Consider the following 18,156-nt stretch of genomic DNA (forward strand, 5'->3'; position numbering starts at 1 on the left):
ATTGCTGTGTTTTTTCAAAGAAGTATTTTCTCTTTGCAGCTCATCTACAGTTGGATTGTGTGATCCTGGAATTTAAATACATATTGTTATGCATTGTGTTACATTTGAGGGGTTTGTCAGTAAAAATACCTCCCAGTCACCTGACTTATTGTTACCTGTACAAAGAAAGGATATAGTAAGGAAATCTGCCGTGAGTAGCTCTGTAAGAACTTCAGTGTTTTTCCAAAGGTATCACTTGTGAGGACATTGAGTCAGTCTTTGACTGTTTTTCTCAGTGTCAGAGCAGTGAGTTGAGGTTTAGGCAGTATGTACATGGCAGTACCACACAGTTCTGAAGCTCCTCAACCACACTAAGGTTTCATCCACATCCTAGAATTTATTCTCAGTTCACCTTATCCATATTGTTGGAAAAGTAGTTGGTTTACATACATTTGGCTTGTACAGTGACTTCTACCTGAAGATAACCTGCTTAGAAAAGAGCCAGACTAGTGGATGTGCACATCATATTATATCCAGACAGCTTGGTATAAAACTCTGACTTGGCATACTCAACTATACAGGAGGGCTGGAGCTGTCATCCTCAGGAACTGTAGGGATAAGCCAGGTGGACACTTTACTATGTGAACAAAAAGGCATGTCAAGGTTCTTCAGGCTTGAGCAGCCTGAAGGTGTATACAATTGACATGGTTTTAGAGTTTTGAGTGCTCTCCACTAGTAACAGCATTCAGATCTTCCCAGTCAGTTCATCTGGGATACCCAGCTACCAAGCCAATCAGCTGACATTTGATGATGTGAGATGGAGTTGAAGCAACTCCAACACCTCGGCATTGAAACAAGCAATTTTGCCATATTCCCTTATTTTACACTGAGACCAGTTGGGAAGTGTATTGTCTGTGATGTGAGCTGGCCGACTCTGAATCTTGGGGATTTTTTGTGTTGAGAGACCACTGTTGTGCAGGACTTTCAAGAGCTGTTTTTTGAGAGAAAAACCTGAAGGAAACAAAGGTTCTTTCTTTTTCACAGCAGAAAGAGGAGGTTCTTACTGATTATGCCTTTGTTCAGGCAGCAGTATTGCAAAGCTGCTGTGGTTAAAATTTCCCCTCCAAAATCCTCTAAGTCGTATTGGATTTGTTCTCTTTCCTCTTTGGCATATGTCAGAGGTAGAGATGGAGGAGAAATGGTAATTACATTTCCTTCTTTCTTTAAAATGTTAGGTCATTCCACTTGTCTTGAGAAGTAAAGAAGAAAGACATATTTCTTACTGTATTTCTTTTGGTCTTCCATTCCTTTAAGAACACCTGAGTAACTGAGGATTGTTGTTAAAGTTGGGCCAAGAGATTAATATCTCCTGTTTTCATTTTCTTTTGTTGATTTTCCTTTAGCTTGAGTGTTTAGAGGACTTACTGGACTACAGTGGTCTGGTGAGGAATTTCTTTAGCTTGTTCCAGACTGCAACTATGTGGAACATTTTTCAGCCATTCCTTATGTTTTTCTGTCATAAGGTGCCAAGATGGTCCAACTGTATTTAAAGAACCTTGGATGCCGGAAGGAGCAATCAGCATCATCTTAGACAATGGACTGGCTTTTAAAAGTGTCATGTAAATAAGGATGCAGATAGACCTTTGAAAATTCAATATGCTGTACACTCCCATGGTGTCATAATTCTTGATCCAAATTTTAAAGACTTTGAAGCAAATAAACTGTATTTCAGATGGAAGGGAGAGGAAAGAGGGAGGGAGGGACGGTCCTACCTTTGAAGCTCCACTGACAAATCAGTTGTCACATGCCTAGTTTCTGAATGGATCTTTCTCTAGACTCAGGAATTGCTTTAATGTGTCCAGCAGTGCAGCTGGCATCCATTCTGTTACAGCTGTTGACTGTGACACTAACCACTGATATTGTTGACTTTTGTAGATCTCTACTTAAACCTGGAGCATGGTTTTTTGAGGGTCATAGAAAAGCAGCCAGCCCTTACAGCCCATCAAGGTAATGAATGTCTTTTTGCTGGGGTGTATCTTCATAAAATGAGACATCTATGAGCTTTTTTTGTCTTTTTCTAGAAATGTTTCCTTTAGGTATATAGGTTTTTTCAGCTATCATCATGAAAACCATGGTTTATTTTCTTCTAATCCTAATAAGCTCTGAGAGAATTATTATTTACTGATATTCGCTTGCTAGAATTGTTTGTTGATGAATTTTCTTTCTCCCTTCTTGTATATCAGCTGCTGTGATAAGCATTAGAATGTGTGACCATTGCTTTTTGAGCAACTTATGTTTTCCTTTATTATACTGTTACTGCTATTCTTGGAATTTCTTTGGTTCCCTCTGGTAATGGGAGTGTCACTGTGGGAATTTTACTGTGCTTCTACATGGCTTAGCTGATCACATGATAATTCTGGTATGAGCATATATGTTTTAACTGATTCCTTCAGTGTTTTCTCTTGATTCGAATGGTCAGAACTCAGGTTATTTAGGTAAGGAATGTAAACCTGGAATGAGAAGAGAGGAACCCTTTTATCAAGGATGTTTCTAGGAATTTGGAGCACCTCAACTAATGCTAAACTAGAAACATCTTTAAGTTTCTGCTGCTTATAATTAATTTGCCTATAGTCTTTGGGGAAGTCTTTAGCTGTCTTAAAACTTGATTCATGCTCTTCATGCACACATTCTGTATCAATTCTAGCACAGTGAGCAAGCTACTAGCAGCTTACTAGTAGCAAGAGCAGCTACTCTACTACGAAGAATGTAAATTTATGTCTACCACCAGCTACATGTTGCTTTTATCCCAATTATCTCCCTTTGAAAATCTGAGGGCCTCAACTTTGTGCTTGGTTCTGTGAGGGCAGCTGAAGGAGTAACGCTCCATTGATTTCAGTGAAATGTGAAACTAGTTAAAATGAGAACAGGATCAACCCCATTTTTCCTCTACTGCATGAGACTATAAAGCCCATTCAAATCAATGAAGGGTACCAATGACTTTGCTGACCTTTGGATCAAATCCATAAACCTTTTTAGTAACTTAATTAAAACCACAAATACAGAAACATAAGTATTCTGCTCTTTAACCCAACATAGGTCTTTCTAAAATTAAAACTATAATCCCTGGCCAATTTTATTGTATCAAAAATACAGTTTTGATATTTTATTCTTGTTAGAACTTTTCACTATAGAAAGCCTATTTTTCACTTGGTCTCAAAATCTCTTTTGATGACGTGCACTGCTTGTGTTATTTGCAATCCTAATTTCATAATCACTGTTGAAAATTAAAGCAAAAAAAACCCTTGCTTTTATCTTTCGTTATTGTTTATTCATGCTCTCTACTAAAATGGCATAATCAAAGAAAAAAACAAGTATACTGTCTTTTAGGTTGAGCAGTTCGAAGTGTCTTTGTTGCATTTTATGTTAGCCAGCTACAAGTTAGGTGTCTGGTCGAACTCATTGCTCACGTTCCTCAGATAATCAATGAAGAACGACAGCCACCTCCAGAGATAGTCTGTGCCCTTCTAAAACAGATGCCCGTGATAGGAGCAATGCATTGCCATCTGGATGTTCCTTCCTCTGTCAGCTGGAGGATTTGCCATCTAGTTTGGGATAGCTAATATTAAATAAGGGAAAAGTAAGCAGTAGCTTTTCCTACCATTTGTTTCTGAGCATGAAATGCATAGCAAGTTATGTTACCCATTTTTAATTTGACACCAGTCTTCCACTGCCTTAGTATATTAATTTTGTAGTCTTTAAGAGCATTGCATAACCAAATTTTGCTAACAGGTACAGATAAATTGCTTTTCTTGCTACAATTGGTAGTATCATCTTTCATATTCTGTTACTTTGTATGAATATCTTTTTGATTGCTCAATGGTAGTAGAATTAAAGCACCAACCAAAAAGGCTGAAATTAGCGAGTTACAAGTTTCAGTTAAGGGGTTTTGGGGTTGTTTTCTTATGTGCAGTTTAAATGGTGCTTTAATCTGAAGCAGACAAGGACTCATTTTATATATTGTCTTGGGGGATATGGTTATAAGTTACCTGTGCTTTGGCAGTTTTTCTCAGATAGGAGTGCTTGAATAACTGCACTTAGATCCTAGTCCTCTGCATTCTTCCTTTCATCTGGATGTGGTTGAGCCTGATACAAATATCAAACCATTACTGTTGTTGTTGTTACTATTATTATTGTTGTTATTTTCTGACTGTAGCTTTTGTTGCCTCTGTGAGCTGAGTCCAGGCTCACACAGGAAGGCCAGGGCCATGCTGAGAGTGCCACATGAAATGCTCATTGGGAACTGAACTTTTGCTTTATAATTCAAAAAACTTAATGAAAACTTGTTCCCTTTCATATAATTCATTAGTACAAGCAATGAAGGTGTCTCTTGAAAACCCTGGACTGCATAATATCAATCAAATAGAAAATCTGGTTAAACCCATCAGAAAAAAATGACCTGAAATAATCACACAGAAGAGCAACTGAAAAGAAAAGCTTCTTCATATGTCCTTTCTTTGGGCTTTCTGTGACTCCCATAAAGCTCTGTTGCATTCTCGTGCAGCGTGTTCATTTTATTGAATACTAAAGCCTTTTACCATCTGCCAAAAGGTTTTATTTTGGGGTTTCCTCTTGTGTGGGAGGGTGGTTTCCTCCTTCCCTTCGTGCTAGATTCATTGCTATCTTTAGGACTCAGAGCCTACTGGAGACCTTCCTGTCTCCTTTTTATTACAGTCTCCTTCTTCCTTGCTGTGAGTTCCTGCTCCTGGGGCAAAGCAAACGAGAGCTGAAGCCGCCTTTTCGAGCTGCCTGGCTGATGCAGACAGATTTTGTTTCAGGCACAGCATTCCAGTTCCTGGAGTGCAGGGCTGGGTGTGTTCAGCAGCAGCACTCCCCAGGGAGGGTGTTTTTAGGAACAGTTCCTGTGTGGGTACATGTAACTGCCCCACGCTTTGGCTAGAGTGCACAGGGATTCTGGAAAAGGGCACTGCAACCTGTGGTATTTACTCTAAAAGCAGTTTATTCCTCTCTATTTGTTAGTCTTTTACCTCAGCACATTAATCCAACCTGTTCTGCCACTGTTAAGACACCTATAGGCATAGCTCTTTAGTTTCTTCCTATTACGGGGACTTTTAGATGTTTATTTTTTCTATGAACATATCGATTTCCTATCTTTGCTTTTCTTGTGCTCTAAAGAAAAAGAAGTGAAATTGAAGGTGTTATATTTGCAGAGGAATAGAATTACATCTCTTTTCTCACTGAAGACACACAGAGTAGATGCCAGTTGGGGGTTTTCAGCGTAACTCTCAAGAGCTCATAGCAGCCTTCTAGTATCTGAAGGGGGCTATAGGGATGCTAGGGAGGAACTCTTCATTAGGGACTGTAGTGACAGGACAAGGGGTAATGGGTTCAAACTTAAACAGGAGAAGTTTAGACTGGATATAAGGAAGAAGTTCTTTACTGTTATGGTGGTGAGGCACTGGAATGGGTTGCCCAGGGGAGCTGTGAACACTCCATCGCTGGCGGTGTTCAAGGCAAGGACAGACAGAACCTTGAGTGATATGGTTTAGTGTGCGGTGTCCCTACCCATGGCAGAGGGTTGGAACTAGGTGGTCTTAAGGTCCTTTCCAACCCTAACTATTCTATGATTCTGCGATTCCATGATGCAGGGATACAGCTGCAGTGGGATGTGAGTGTCCAGATGCTGAACCATGAGCTCAAAGTTCAGGAGAGTTTTGCTCCTGAGAGGATCCATATCAACCCCATTATGTCTCTGCTGAGTGCATTTCTGCCTTTCTTGTTTGATTTTTCTTTTTTAATCACTGGCATTACACTAACCAGCATATCAAGTAGTAATAGGAATGTAATATTATTTTCTCTGTGATTAGCTCATCTCTTAGGCTCTGAGATGTTCTAATCCCTGTCCTTCTATCATCACCCAGCTCTCCTCAAAGCTTTGTCCTTCAGTTTACTTGCTCGCCGTCTGTAATTGAGAACTTTATTGTTGGTCACCATGGAAAATTGCCAGTGCTTAAAAATAAATGATCCATCTTCCAGCCCTTCAGTGCATCTACTTTTTATGACTATAGAAATCTAATGAAAGGTTGAAATGGGGTGGAGGAGGATGAGGGTGTCCCAGGGTGTTACCTAAATGTCTGATCTACAGATGAAAAGGGATCGTGGGATTTCCATTCAGGAAAGTGCCAGTAAAACCGCCTGTTCTTTAGCACTGGCTATTTTAATGACACTCAATTCCAAAGTCCATGTACAGCTTTGCACAGAGAGGTCAATGGTGCCCATTTCTAACAGCAGAACTGTGCAACATAACACAGCAGCCTGAGATGCCATTCTCCAGAAAAATAAGAGAGCTGTGTGAAAAAATGTCAAGCAGGGACACACATATCTCCTCATTTAGAAAGCAAGACATTGTACTTCAGATTAAACACAGTTTTCCATGTTCTCTCCATCACATGGATGCACACACAAGCACACACTATAACTGGATTAAAATGTAATCAGTAAATTAAGGATATGATTAAAAATTAAGCATCCACTGCAGAAATTATCAATAGTAAGTGCTTATTAATTTACACAGAAGAGCATGCTGGTGTGATAGCTTCAAATTGGCTGCTGAAACCCGATTTGGAGCAAATAAGGCCAGCATTTCAAAAGGGTATTTCTGGGTTTCAGTGATCAGACCCACAGCTCCCATTGCTCATTCTGTTCCTTCACAATTTTTGCCAGCCTTGTTAAGTAACTGATAACATGCATGACATTTTTGAACTGTACTGAGCAATATGCTTACTCCTTCACCTCTGATGCTTGGCAGAACGAGACAGCATGGGTCCCATCACATGCACTGTGGGACTTTATGGTTTGCCCCTCATCTTCATCGCCTTTTTCTGAGCCCCTGTCCATTCTGTTACCCACATTGCTGGCTGTTTGTTTACCTACCTGCTGCATGATAAGCTGGAGGGCAGATGGCTTTAAATATTCATGGGAAAATTGAAACAAGATTAGAGTTGCCTCCAAACTGGGACTAATCTGGAAGGACTGAGCAAAGCAGGATCTTTTCTAGTGAGCTCTCTGTTCTTGGATGTTTGTCTTTCAGATGGCTTGGATAATATGGATATGTGACCAGTATATGGTACAAATGAGCTTTTGCCTAATCATTTCCTGCATTCACATAGCCAAAACTGAGTGCTACGCACTCCAGAAAGCAGCTGAACTTTGTACTTGCTGTCTGGGTCTCCCGTGTTCATTTGGGCTGGGGACCTCCTTCCCTCTTTTCTCCTGCCAGTCAAAAGTGAGAAATGAATGGGTGTTACTTGTGTTAAAGATCTGCAGCCAGCCCAGTATCAGTGGGTTGTATATATCCTGAAAAAAACCCTTTAATTCTACCTTCCTGTGAGAAAGTAGCACATCCCCTGACTGGCTGCCAAACTCCTTGAATGTGGCTGCAGGTGGCTCAAATGTGGTTTTTGTTAAAACACAGCTGGAAGATGATTTCTGTCATGAACACCTCCGCCCTGTCAACTCTTTCTGTGCTTGTTCTGCTCCGATTGGTGTGGTCTGTGTTTGGAGCCATGCAGTGGGTGGCTCTTTGGTAGCTGCCAGTGTTGTAGCTCAGTGTTGGCTGCAGCCGTGCTTTGGGGAGCTGTACAAATAAGTGGGAATACTGGAGCAGGTGGTGTGTGTTCAGGGCTGCCTTCAGTCACTTAAACCACTGACTTGCGTTTTGGGGATGTGAGGGCTGCCCTGACTGGGGTATTCACAGTGCGAGTTCCTGGACATAGCAGGGGAATCGTATGAGAAGGGATGCTATAGCTTTAACAAAAGTGAAGGACATAATGGCTGTGAACCAAGTATTAGATGCAAAGAGGGGTTCCTGCAGCTGCTGAGAGCCACTGCTGGAGCAAGGATCTGGATTAGGTAGACTCAGTATGGGCTTTAGTCTTGCTTTCTGTGCTTTGTTTCCTGACTTTGCCAAAGACTTTCCAATATGGTTGCATCTCCATCCCAGCCACCAATTCTCACACTGTAGAAAGAAGGGAGAAGAAACCAATAGCACATGATGTGCCCAGGTGGGAAACAGGGAACAAGGTTGGAAACCCACTGGCTTAGATTGGTGAAGCTGAATTGCTGTCAGCAGCAGAGGGAAACCTCTCCAGAGTGGTCTCGAGTGTGCAGAATACTGCAGGGAGCAATTCCTTTTCTTCTCAATGTCCTGGAGAACAGATGGATCTGACATGTTTATTGCCTTAAGCTGTCTTGTTTTATCAGTACATCAGATTTAGGTGCTTGACAGATGTACCAAACAGAAAATAAAATTCATCCATGCCCAGTTGCAAGTGTTTTAGCATCTCTAGTTCCTATTTAGAACAATTCTTATTAACCAACTTAGTCTGTTTAGAAATGAGGAAGTATTTTCATTTAAAATTGACAGACAAAGAAAGTGTTACGAATGCAAACTGATCTTGTGAGCTGTAAAAGCATTGTTTGGCATCTTCAGCTTTTTGGTTCAGAGCTGTGTCTGATGTAGGAATAATGTCAAACTCCACGCAAAGGGGCGAGGCTGAACCATACTGGCAGTAGTGAAGCAAGATTTTGTACATGTTACAGCTTGAAATTTTAAAACCTGTGTTACAACAGGAAAAGCATGAAATAAAAGCTTTTTGAAGGCAGCAACATGTTTACTCCAAAGTAATTGCAACACTGTTCTGAATATCAAAACCAGATTTTGTTCACATCTACCCCCTTTTCTCATTCCTGTTTCTTCCCCCCAGCACACACTTGGATTCTATGGGGGATGAAGCAGCAAGTGCTTCTGTATCTTTTTTCATAGCAAGGTCTCTGTCATGGGTTTTCTTTTCCCTTTCCTTTTCAAAAAACTCAAGGAACCCAAACTGGTGTTAACATCCTGCAGTAGTGCCAACAGTTGCAAACCGTGCGGTGCAAAGTGGGTATGAAATATTTAACGTGGTTTTAAATTAAAACTGTGCTGCATATTTGCTTTTTTAAAGAAAAGTACATTGGGTTTATTTGAATTTCATACAAGAGAGTAAATTTAGATCTTACAGGTTCTTGTAATTATTTAAATTCATATTTTTCAGTGTGTAGCAGTGAGTAATTGCTACTGAAATGCAAGGAAAGTCAGACAACAGAACTGGGGAAAGTCACTGGTTAAACACCTGTTCTTGAAGAGCTAAACTCTTGTTTTACTTTTGCAGGTGCAGAGATAATATCTTTTTCATGTTTGTTCAGCTATTTCAATCCAGTGACTGCCTCATTCAAAAGTAAAAAAACCACTTGGGAGGAAAAAAAAAAGCTGAAAAGCTTGTTTTCCTCTTTTAAGCTATAAACAAAATCTGTGCAGTAGGGGATAAGATCTACCAGTTCTGTGATCTTGAGAAATATGGCAACTAGAACTGACATTCAGTTCACCAACGTAATGATTCCTTGCTTAATGAGAGTGATTACTTAAAAAGTATAATGATAAGCTTATTTTTGCCTTGATTATGTAGCTTATTTGGAAAATACCATTCTTCAGTATCTTTATTGCATTTCACTTTTACACACCAGGATCTATTTTGTAACTAGAACTTAACATTAATCCCAAATAAATACCAAGCACAGTCTATCATTACTTGTGCTCAAATATAATGAGAACATAAGGAATGAAAATCAGTCGAGAGTTGTGTATGAAAATGCTAATTGTGTAGATAAATACATGTGGGTTGTGTTAACTGAAAAAGAAATGCCATATTTATTGATAGAAGCTCTATTTAAATTTATGTCAACAAGCTGACACTGCCCACACACTTAGGACAAGTAGGTTTTGTATTTTTTGTATAGTTAACAGCAGTGTTGATAGGAGAGGCTTAAGAAGTAAGGAACATTTTAACTATCAAGAGCTATTAACAGAAAACAGCTGTATGGAGAGCACAGAGGAACAAGTTTAGAGGTCCAGGCACCTAAAGGACAGGGAGGTAGCTGGGAGGAGCAACCATGGATTTAATAAGGGCAGAGCATCCGGATTGCCTTCTGTGATGAGAAAACAGGCTGTGTGGACAGGGGAGGAGCAGTGCATGTTGTGTACCTTGACTTTACAAATGCCTTTGTAATTTTCTCCCACAGATTCCTTGTAGCCAAGTTGCTGATGTGTGGAATGGCTAAGGAGATAAGAAGTGAATGGAGAACTTTTGGCATCCCTAAAAGATTGATACAGAGGACAGTACTGTCCAAATACTTTGGTTAGTGACCATGGTGATGAGACATGGTCCATCCTCAGCAAATCTGTGGGATGATCCCAAACTGGGGCCAGCATTTGAGGTGCTGGAGGGCAGCACTATCACTCAGAGAAGGACCACATCCTACCAGGCTGTAGGAGCAGCAGGGTAGCCAGCAGGTCAAGGGCACTGATCATTCCTTTCCATTTGGCATATGTGAGACGACATCTTGAGCAGTTTGTGCAGTTTTGTGATCAGTATGAGAAAGACATTGACAAACTGGAATTAGTCAATGGACACCACAGTAATGACCAAGGGCCTGGAGCACCTGATGTAGGAAAAGAGTTTGTTCAGCCTGAAGACGGGTGTCGGGGTGTTACTGCTGTCTGCAACTGCCTGTTGAGAGGGTGCAGAAAAGACAGAACCAGTTTCTTCTCATATATGCAAAGGGCCAGAACTAGAGGCAATGGGCACAAGCTGGAATACAGAAAATTCTAACTAAATGTAAAGGGGAGGGAAAATGGGTGATCAAACAGTGGAAAAGGCCCAGAGAAGGTGTGGATCTCCATCCTTGTAGATATTCCAAAATCAACTGGACAGAGCCCAGGACAATCTTCTCTAATACTAATCCTCCTCTGAGCAGGAAGTTGGACTAGATATCTCCATAGGTGTCTTCAATCCTGCATGGTTCTGTGATTGATAGATGCCATCATGCAAGCTTATCGCCAAAGCTTCCCTTTGTGAATCACTCTGGGAAAAATAGGACCCATTAGAGATGTTTTATATGATTTGCTTTAGGCATCTGCTATGGTGTAAGTTGAATCTTACTCGGGGAAATCTGATCCCTTTTGAGTGACAAGCTGAATAGATACCCACCCTTGGTCAAGTGAATTTTGTCTAGGCTATCTAAAGAGTTAAAATCTAAAGAGGGTTACTTTTGTTTCTGACGGCAAAGGAAATTAGTGAAGGAATTTACCTTATGCTTTATTCTGAGTCATCAGAAGGAAATGGTTGAAATTTGAAGACAGAAGGCAATGTGAGTGAAAATGATCACAAAAGAGTGATCTGAAGGAGAGGAAAGAATGAGCATAAGCAGCTGAAAAATGTCAAAGGACTTTAAAAGAGCTGGTGTCTTTGAACTTTGGATTAGATAGGGAAGGGCTGGGAAGGAAGGGAAAAGAAAGTTTAAAGGAACTGACAGTTTTTTGGAAGACAGGATGCTACAGACATGGCAGGAGGCTGTCCACTGAAGGAGAAAGACACAAAATATGAAAAGTCATTCAGGCCCTCTGCAATTACTAGAAAAATCAGGAATACTGCAACTAATGGGAACAGGAGGATGCATTGCTAAGGCAAAAAATCTAAAAGTAGCACAAACACCTCGTTTAAGGAGTTGCAACTACACGGGGTGTTAAAATACAGGTTTTCAAGACTATAAACATAAGAGAAAGACAAAGAAAATTAGAGTTCTGTTACTTTGTGCATGAGGGGAAAGCTGGTCAGGATGGAGGATGAGCGCCAGCCTTTCTTGGGTTCAGTTTTTCCAAATGCATTAATCATGATGGGGTGCTTGGAACAGTTAATTTCAAAAGAGGGGAAAGAATACAAGCTGGAATGGGGGACAAAGGTGGAATATGTTTGTTGGATGCAGCCAAGTCATTGGTGTCTCCTGAAATTAACTTCTAGAAGTCAGATGAGGCCATCTCTGAACTTTAGCTTTTGTCTTTAAGAACTTGTGAAGGACGAGGAAGGGCAAACTTAAACACTGAAATGAGGAAACCTGTCAGCTTAACTCTGATACATGGTGAAATGCTCTGGAAAATTATGAATCAATTTGTAAACACCTAGAGGATAATGAGCTGATGGAAGAAGAGCCAGTGTGGATTTATTAAGAAAAAAAATGTGTCAAACCTCTGATTTCCTTTCTGAATGCATAGGAGGTTTAGGAGGTAGAAGTAGTAGGTATGTCTTTAGTAAGGGTTTTGGCAGTGTTGTGGAAAGCCGGGTAGTCTTCTTGAAAGGAAAGAGGGAAAAAATCGTCTAGATGAAATTACTGGGAGGCAGATGAAGGACTGGTTCAAGTTATAGTTATTATTTGCTTGGCAGATGGGGAGGGAACCTGAAGTGCAGTGCCGTTAGATTCTAGTCCAGGTCTTTGGCTGCTCATGGCTTTCATTAGTGCCTTTGATGATGGACTGGAGAGTGCAGGGTGCAAAGGACCAGCAGGATTTGGATATTATGGAGGACAAGTTTAAAGTCTAAAGTGATCTTGATAAAATGCAGAAATGGTTGAAATGAGTAAAATGGGAAATCAGGAAATGTAAATAAGGAAGCCTGCGGTGAGGAAGGGAAATCAAGTGTGTGTATGAAGATGAGGGATGTCTGAGTAAGTAACAGTACTGTGAGATTCACATGCTGAATGTGAGTCAGCACTGGGATATGTCTGGGGGAGAAAATGGGGAAGACACCAGACTTCAGTGTAAGTGGGAGTCTTGCATGTAAGCCATAGGATATCCTTAACACATTTCTGTTGGCTCTCTGTCGCTCTGCTGGGATAATGTCCAGAGCTGGCTTCACACCATGGAACAACACAGACAAACTGGAGAAAGCCAGGAAGAGAGCTGTAGGCATGAGCAGAGATTTAGAAAAGACCAGTGAGGAAATATTGAAAGAGTTAAGTCCAGGATATGAGGACAAAGCTGGGAAGAGACCCAGTCTTTCAGGTATATGACAGAGGGGAGGTTTAGACTTGACATTAGGATTTGACATTAGAATTATAAATTTGTCCCTGTGAGGGTGCTGAGGCCCTGGCACAAGTTGCCCAAAGAAGCTGTGGCTGCCGCGTCCCTGGCAGTGTTCAAGGCCAGGTTGGATGGGTCTGGAACATCCTGGTCTTGTGGAAGGCGTCCCTGCCCGTGGCAGGGGGTTGGAACTGGATGAGCTTAAAGCTCCTTTCCAACCCAAACCATTCTGTGATTCTGTGATTTGTAATATAAAATCAGAGGTGTTTCCCCATGCCCTCTCTACCTACCCAAAGGTAAAAGGGAGAGTAAATTAGTTCACGTTGCACCTCAGGAGATTTAGTTTTAATATTAGAAATGTAACATAAGTATATTAGAGTGGAGTATTTGGAGGAATGAGAGTAGAGGAGGGTTGTAGGTGTGAGTAATAGGTTAGAGTCACCTGTGCGGATATTTGTTTTTGCCTCAAGGGAGGGATCGACCAGATGATCTTTTTGCAATCACTTCAGTTCTATCTATGGCTCCACCAAAGGAAAATACCAATTAAAAATGCAAAGCAAGAATAAAAGTGATTTAAACCAAGGGTTTCCTTTTGTTAATTTGAACTATGATTATATTCAGCACTTTAAGTAACCCTGGTTTAAATTGAGCCCTTATGGTGCAGTGTTAGCATCTTCTATTTATGGAGGTCTTTTACAATGCTATTTTATTCATTAAAAATGTTCCTTGGTGTAATAATCCTTTGGAGCATGAGTTATACGAGTAATGATGAAGAGACTAAGACGTTCTTAAAACTGTTCTGAGGTATTTGCTTTAATGCCTTAGTTTTTCAGTAAATTGGCTGAATCCATACTGTAAAAACTAGATGTCTCTTGAGACAGTATTGTCCTAATAAATACCAATTTCTTAAATAGGTAACACTTGCATAGAGAAATTTCTCCCATCTAAAAATGAACTATTCTCCAACCACACAGCTCATCCAGCCTTGTGTATCTTACTTCATCCAGTGCTTTACTGGTGACATTAATTCAATGAGGAAACCAGAATGGGAGCCTGCTAGTTATTTTTCATGTTTGATTTCCTTCTCTATGAATTTAATATAAAGATGGTTATGTTAAGCTAATTATACCTTGGCTTTTTATTTTCTGCTGCTGAGTGAAAACATGTAGAAGAATTATTTTTTTCCCTTTTCCCCGAAGAATGGAACATTTGTCCACAAGTACCATTTTTTACATTAGATAGAGCACCTTGCTGTCTATTACCACAAGTGATTTATTAGTACATAGGGCACACAGAGAAACAGTGTCTGACTAGCCAATGGGACATAGTGATCACACAATGCAGTGCCTGCAGAATCAAATTATGTTTGCATTTAATATTAACCCAAACTGCCAAACAAAGCTTCAGAGAAGCAAACAAAAATCCTCCAAAAAGGAAAGCCCAAAAGAAAACCAAAACCAGGTAATTCCTGGGATGAATTTTCTTCTTGCAGGAAATCAGTGCTGAGCAGAGCACCCAAGGCAAGGGAAGAGCTGATTTCTGCCCCTTCACATCCTGCTGTCCCTGGCTGTCCTGCTTCCTCTGCCTGTTTCTCTGCACATATGTGCCACCCACCTAAGGAAACAAATAGAAATGACTGGTCCCAGCATGGTACTTCAATTCTTCAAGTTGATTCTGACAACAAAGATTTTTTGCGTGTAAGAATAGGTCATATACACACTCAAGACTTGTGCTTCTCACAGCGGGCACGTGCTCATCTGCTGGCACAGAAGTGCTATCATCCACAGAGCCAGGTGCTGAGCACCTTTCATCTGGGAAAAAAGCATTCTTAACAGCCACATCTAAAGCTGTCTCTGGTGTAACATATTAACAGCAGGAATGAAAGAGTTAATTCATTTTCCATCCATAATTTTTTTCTTTGTAGAACCGATTTGACACAGTCTAGCAGGGTGCTGTTACTGAAAAATTGAAGCACCAGGTGTGATTAAATAAGATCACACATTTCATTCCCTCTTTAATTTCACATCACCCTTCAGCAGCTGTATCCCTTTGCTTTCCTACAGTTGGAGAAAGCACTGGATTTACAGCAGGCAGCTTGCTGTATTGGTAGCATGCATCACTGGGCTGTTTGAATCAAATCTGTTTGTGCAGACAAATTATTTATTGTATGGTGGACCAAACTTACTAATCTGTTTATTTCTCAAGAGTAGAAAATACAAAGTGCTTTTGTGTAATGGAGACAAACCTAGGCTGACTCCTCTGTATTTCCAGCGGTTCATGCATGCAGCAGAACAGGTTTCATTCCACTTCCACAGCAGAAAGGTAAAGACAGCAGAGGAGTTGGGATCCTTTGTCTGTTCTTACCAAGCATAGCTCCGTGGGATCTAATGTGAAGTCGTCTGCTCTCCTGAGGTTTCATGGCCTGCCACTTCCCTCCTGGCCACTGCAGAGCAGCCATACTGGTACAGTGCACGGAGCATACCTTTGTACACTTGCTGCTGTGTCTGAGAGGTGCCACTGGGGCCACAATGGCTGTTTTCAGTTAGAACATGGTGCCACAAGAAGAAAACAATCAATCAGGTTTTTAGCTTTCGATTGCTTTAGAATGACATTCCTATAAAAAAAAATGAATTGGATTCTTAGAATATTGCTGGTAGTTTTTCCAGGCAACATTTCCACTTCCAGGCTATGGCTGGCCTCACTTCTCAGCCAAAAGCAGCTCAGATCAGAGATTTAGCTTGTATTTTTTTCAGTCTCTGAGGAAGAAGGGGGTTGTTTGTAATACTGTGGCTCTCTTACCTGCAGTAAAGAGTTTGTGCAGATATGGCAGTGTGCTGCGATGTTACCATGCAGCTCTGCCATAATTAATCCAAAGAGCAGAAGTCTCTGTTCTGTTGTGCATCGGTATATGATTATCATCCTGTGGTCTCAGTTCCAGGGCATGTAGCTCCTGGGAGTATGGGTTTGGGTGTTTCTGAAGAAACCTAGTGCTGTAGATTTGGCTTTGCTTTCTCCTCCTGCCCCTCTGGTGCTGAGCTCCACTGACTTCCTGCTGCACTCAGTGGTGTTATCACACATTTATACAGCTCTCATGTTTCATGATGCAATATGGTAACACTTCTCAGAAATATTGAGCAGCATTTGCCAGTTGCCTATTTGTAAGTGTGGGTATCCAGCAGTCTTGCCTGTCCTCCAGCACCTCTAATCCCCTGTGTAAACAGCCAGTTTTGCTCACCAGGGACTTACCAGAAGTGCATCTATCAAAATTAGACAGATGAGCTAAACAGTGAAATTGTAGTTGAATACCACAGCTCTTTCATTCCCAAGTGAACAGGGTTTTGTTTGCTGTGGCATTATTGCCACATTAAAGAAGAATATGCCAGGGGAGGGTGACAGAAGGAGTTTGGAGGTTCTAGGGATGCATCTGGGCCTGTGTTTGAGTATAAATAATGCCTATGAACACCTGTCCCTTCTCAAATTTGATCTCGGAAGCAGCATTGGGGCCAGCTCATTTGATGTCTCCTTTTTAAATGAAGCTCTGCAGATAAAGCTGCCTGCCTGTAGTGTGAGGCTGTTCTTAAAAGTGAGCTGACATTTATGCAAACGTGACTTAGTTCTTGCAGGAAAAGATCCTCTTTGATCTGCAAGAGGACAAAAAATGAAACTCCATGGAACTCCAAAGGAAACCATTTTTCTTTTCTTTGTTAGTAACCAGTCTTCATAGAGATGGAGGAAGCTGCTTTGACCTTTCTTTCCCTGTGTGATGCAGCCTGAGCATGACTGTTTCATCCTGAGTGAGGCCAGTATCAAATCAATGGCTGGAACTAACTGTGCCAGTTTCTGCGTAATTATTGCCATATGCAATGGGCTGTGTTTCCTGCAAATACTTCTATAGTGACTCCAAGTTTGTCTAAGATTTAGTGCTGTTAACACAAGCAGGATTATTTCTTAGCTGTGTGCTCACATATACACAAAAGAGGTGTTACAAAATGCGAAATTATATCTAAGTAATTGTTTCTTATAATGCTGGGGATTTTTAAGGATTACCCTCTGAGTCTGCAAGGAAATCTTTCAGGCTGTGAAAGTTACCCAGTAATGTCAGCCTGAACTATTAACATGCCCAGTGGTGACCCCCTTCAGAAATAATGAGGTTTAAAAAGAGCCCACATTTTGCTTCAATGTCCTGGGAATTTGAGTCTTTAGGCTGTTCTTGGTTTCAGGCTGAAGCATTAAGGCTGTTAAAAAAACAAAGTAGACATTTTCATGCCATTCCCTGGTTTGTGGAGCTGTTGCTTTAAGGGAAACACTAGATTAATATCGGGAAAGTTGGCAGTAGCCCTTAGTCCTGCTGCCAATGCAAAGCAGGGTGTGATTTTCCCTACCACTTTCCCCATACCCTTTCTTTTCTTTAGGTGGATGAACTTCTCTTTCTTGCTCAAAACCCAAATGCTTTTGCCATCGGTGCTGCTTTTCCAGCAAGGTCCTTTCATGCTGCTCTTTTCCTCTCCACATGCAAAGCAGCCTTTGCTCACACCTGCTGTGAGATAGGATCCTTCTCCCTGAGGAGAGCACAACATCTGTTTTGTTTCCTCAATGGAGAGACAGAGAGAGATTCACAAGAAACCCTCCTCTTTTCCTGCTTGCTAACAACAAAAGAGATTTTAAAGCATTTGGCGTTTCTGGAGAGAGGAAAAAACAGTGGAGCCTGAGACAGGAAAAAGCCAGCCATGGAAAAATAAATTGAACATAATTTGAGCTGTAATTAAAGGTTTTAAAAAGAAGCCAAACTGCCAAGTTGGAAAGAAAAATGTGCATCTTGAAATAAAGTACCTTTATGGAAGGATGTGCTTGGGGTTATAGTATATGATTGCCATTCAGGACATCTTGGCTCTGTTTCAGGTCTGGGCTTCCTGGGTGATACCAGACTAGAAACTTAACCCTTGTTTGCCTTGATGTAAAATTTGGTGGTATTGTGAGTCTTGGTGTTTCATAGTACTTGTAAGCACAAGATGATAGAAGTTACTGAAATAGAAGCTGCTGTGGCACTGCAGTGATGGCAGCTTTTTGCTTATGGTATTAGAAGTGTTCATGTCCTTTAAAATGTGGAAGCATTGTGAAATGATGTATAACTACATCCCTGGGGATTCTGTTTGTTGCTAACATAGTGTAACCTGCAGCTTCAGTAAGGAGGTCTTCAGAATAAGCTAAAG

General features: G+C 40.9%; 1 protein-coding gene across 2 annotated transcripts in view; it reads left to right on the forward strand.

The window, feature by feature from the left end:
* Positions 1–18,156, forward strand: part of SAMD12 (sterile alpha motif domain containing 12) — a 167,382-nt gene that overhangs the window by 88,959 nt on the left and 60,267 nt on the right. The window contains exon 5 of one of the 2 annotated variants that reach the window (XM_034064663.1): positions 1,915–1,986. The exons of the other annotated variant lie outside the window; for it this stretch is intronic. Within the exon in view, the coding sequence (XP_033920554.1) occupies positions 1,915–1,986 (72 nt within the window). The remainder of the gene's footprint in view (positions 1–1,914; positions 1,987–18,156) is intronic. 2 annotated transcript variants of the gene reach the window in all.

The sequence above is a fragment of the Melopsittacus undulatus genome, chromosome 1 (genome assembly GCF_012275295.1).
Source record: "Melopsittacus undulatus isolate bMelUnd1 chromosome 1, bMelUnd1.mat.Z, whole genome shotgun sequence".
NCBI classification, from domain to species: Eukaryota; Metazoa; Chordata; class Aves; order Psittaciformes; family Psittaculidae; genus Melopsittacus; species Melopsittacus undulatus.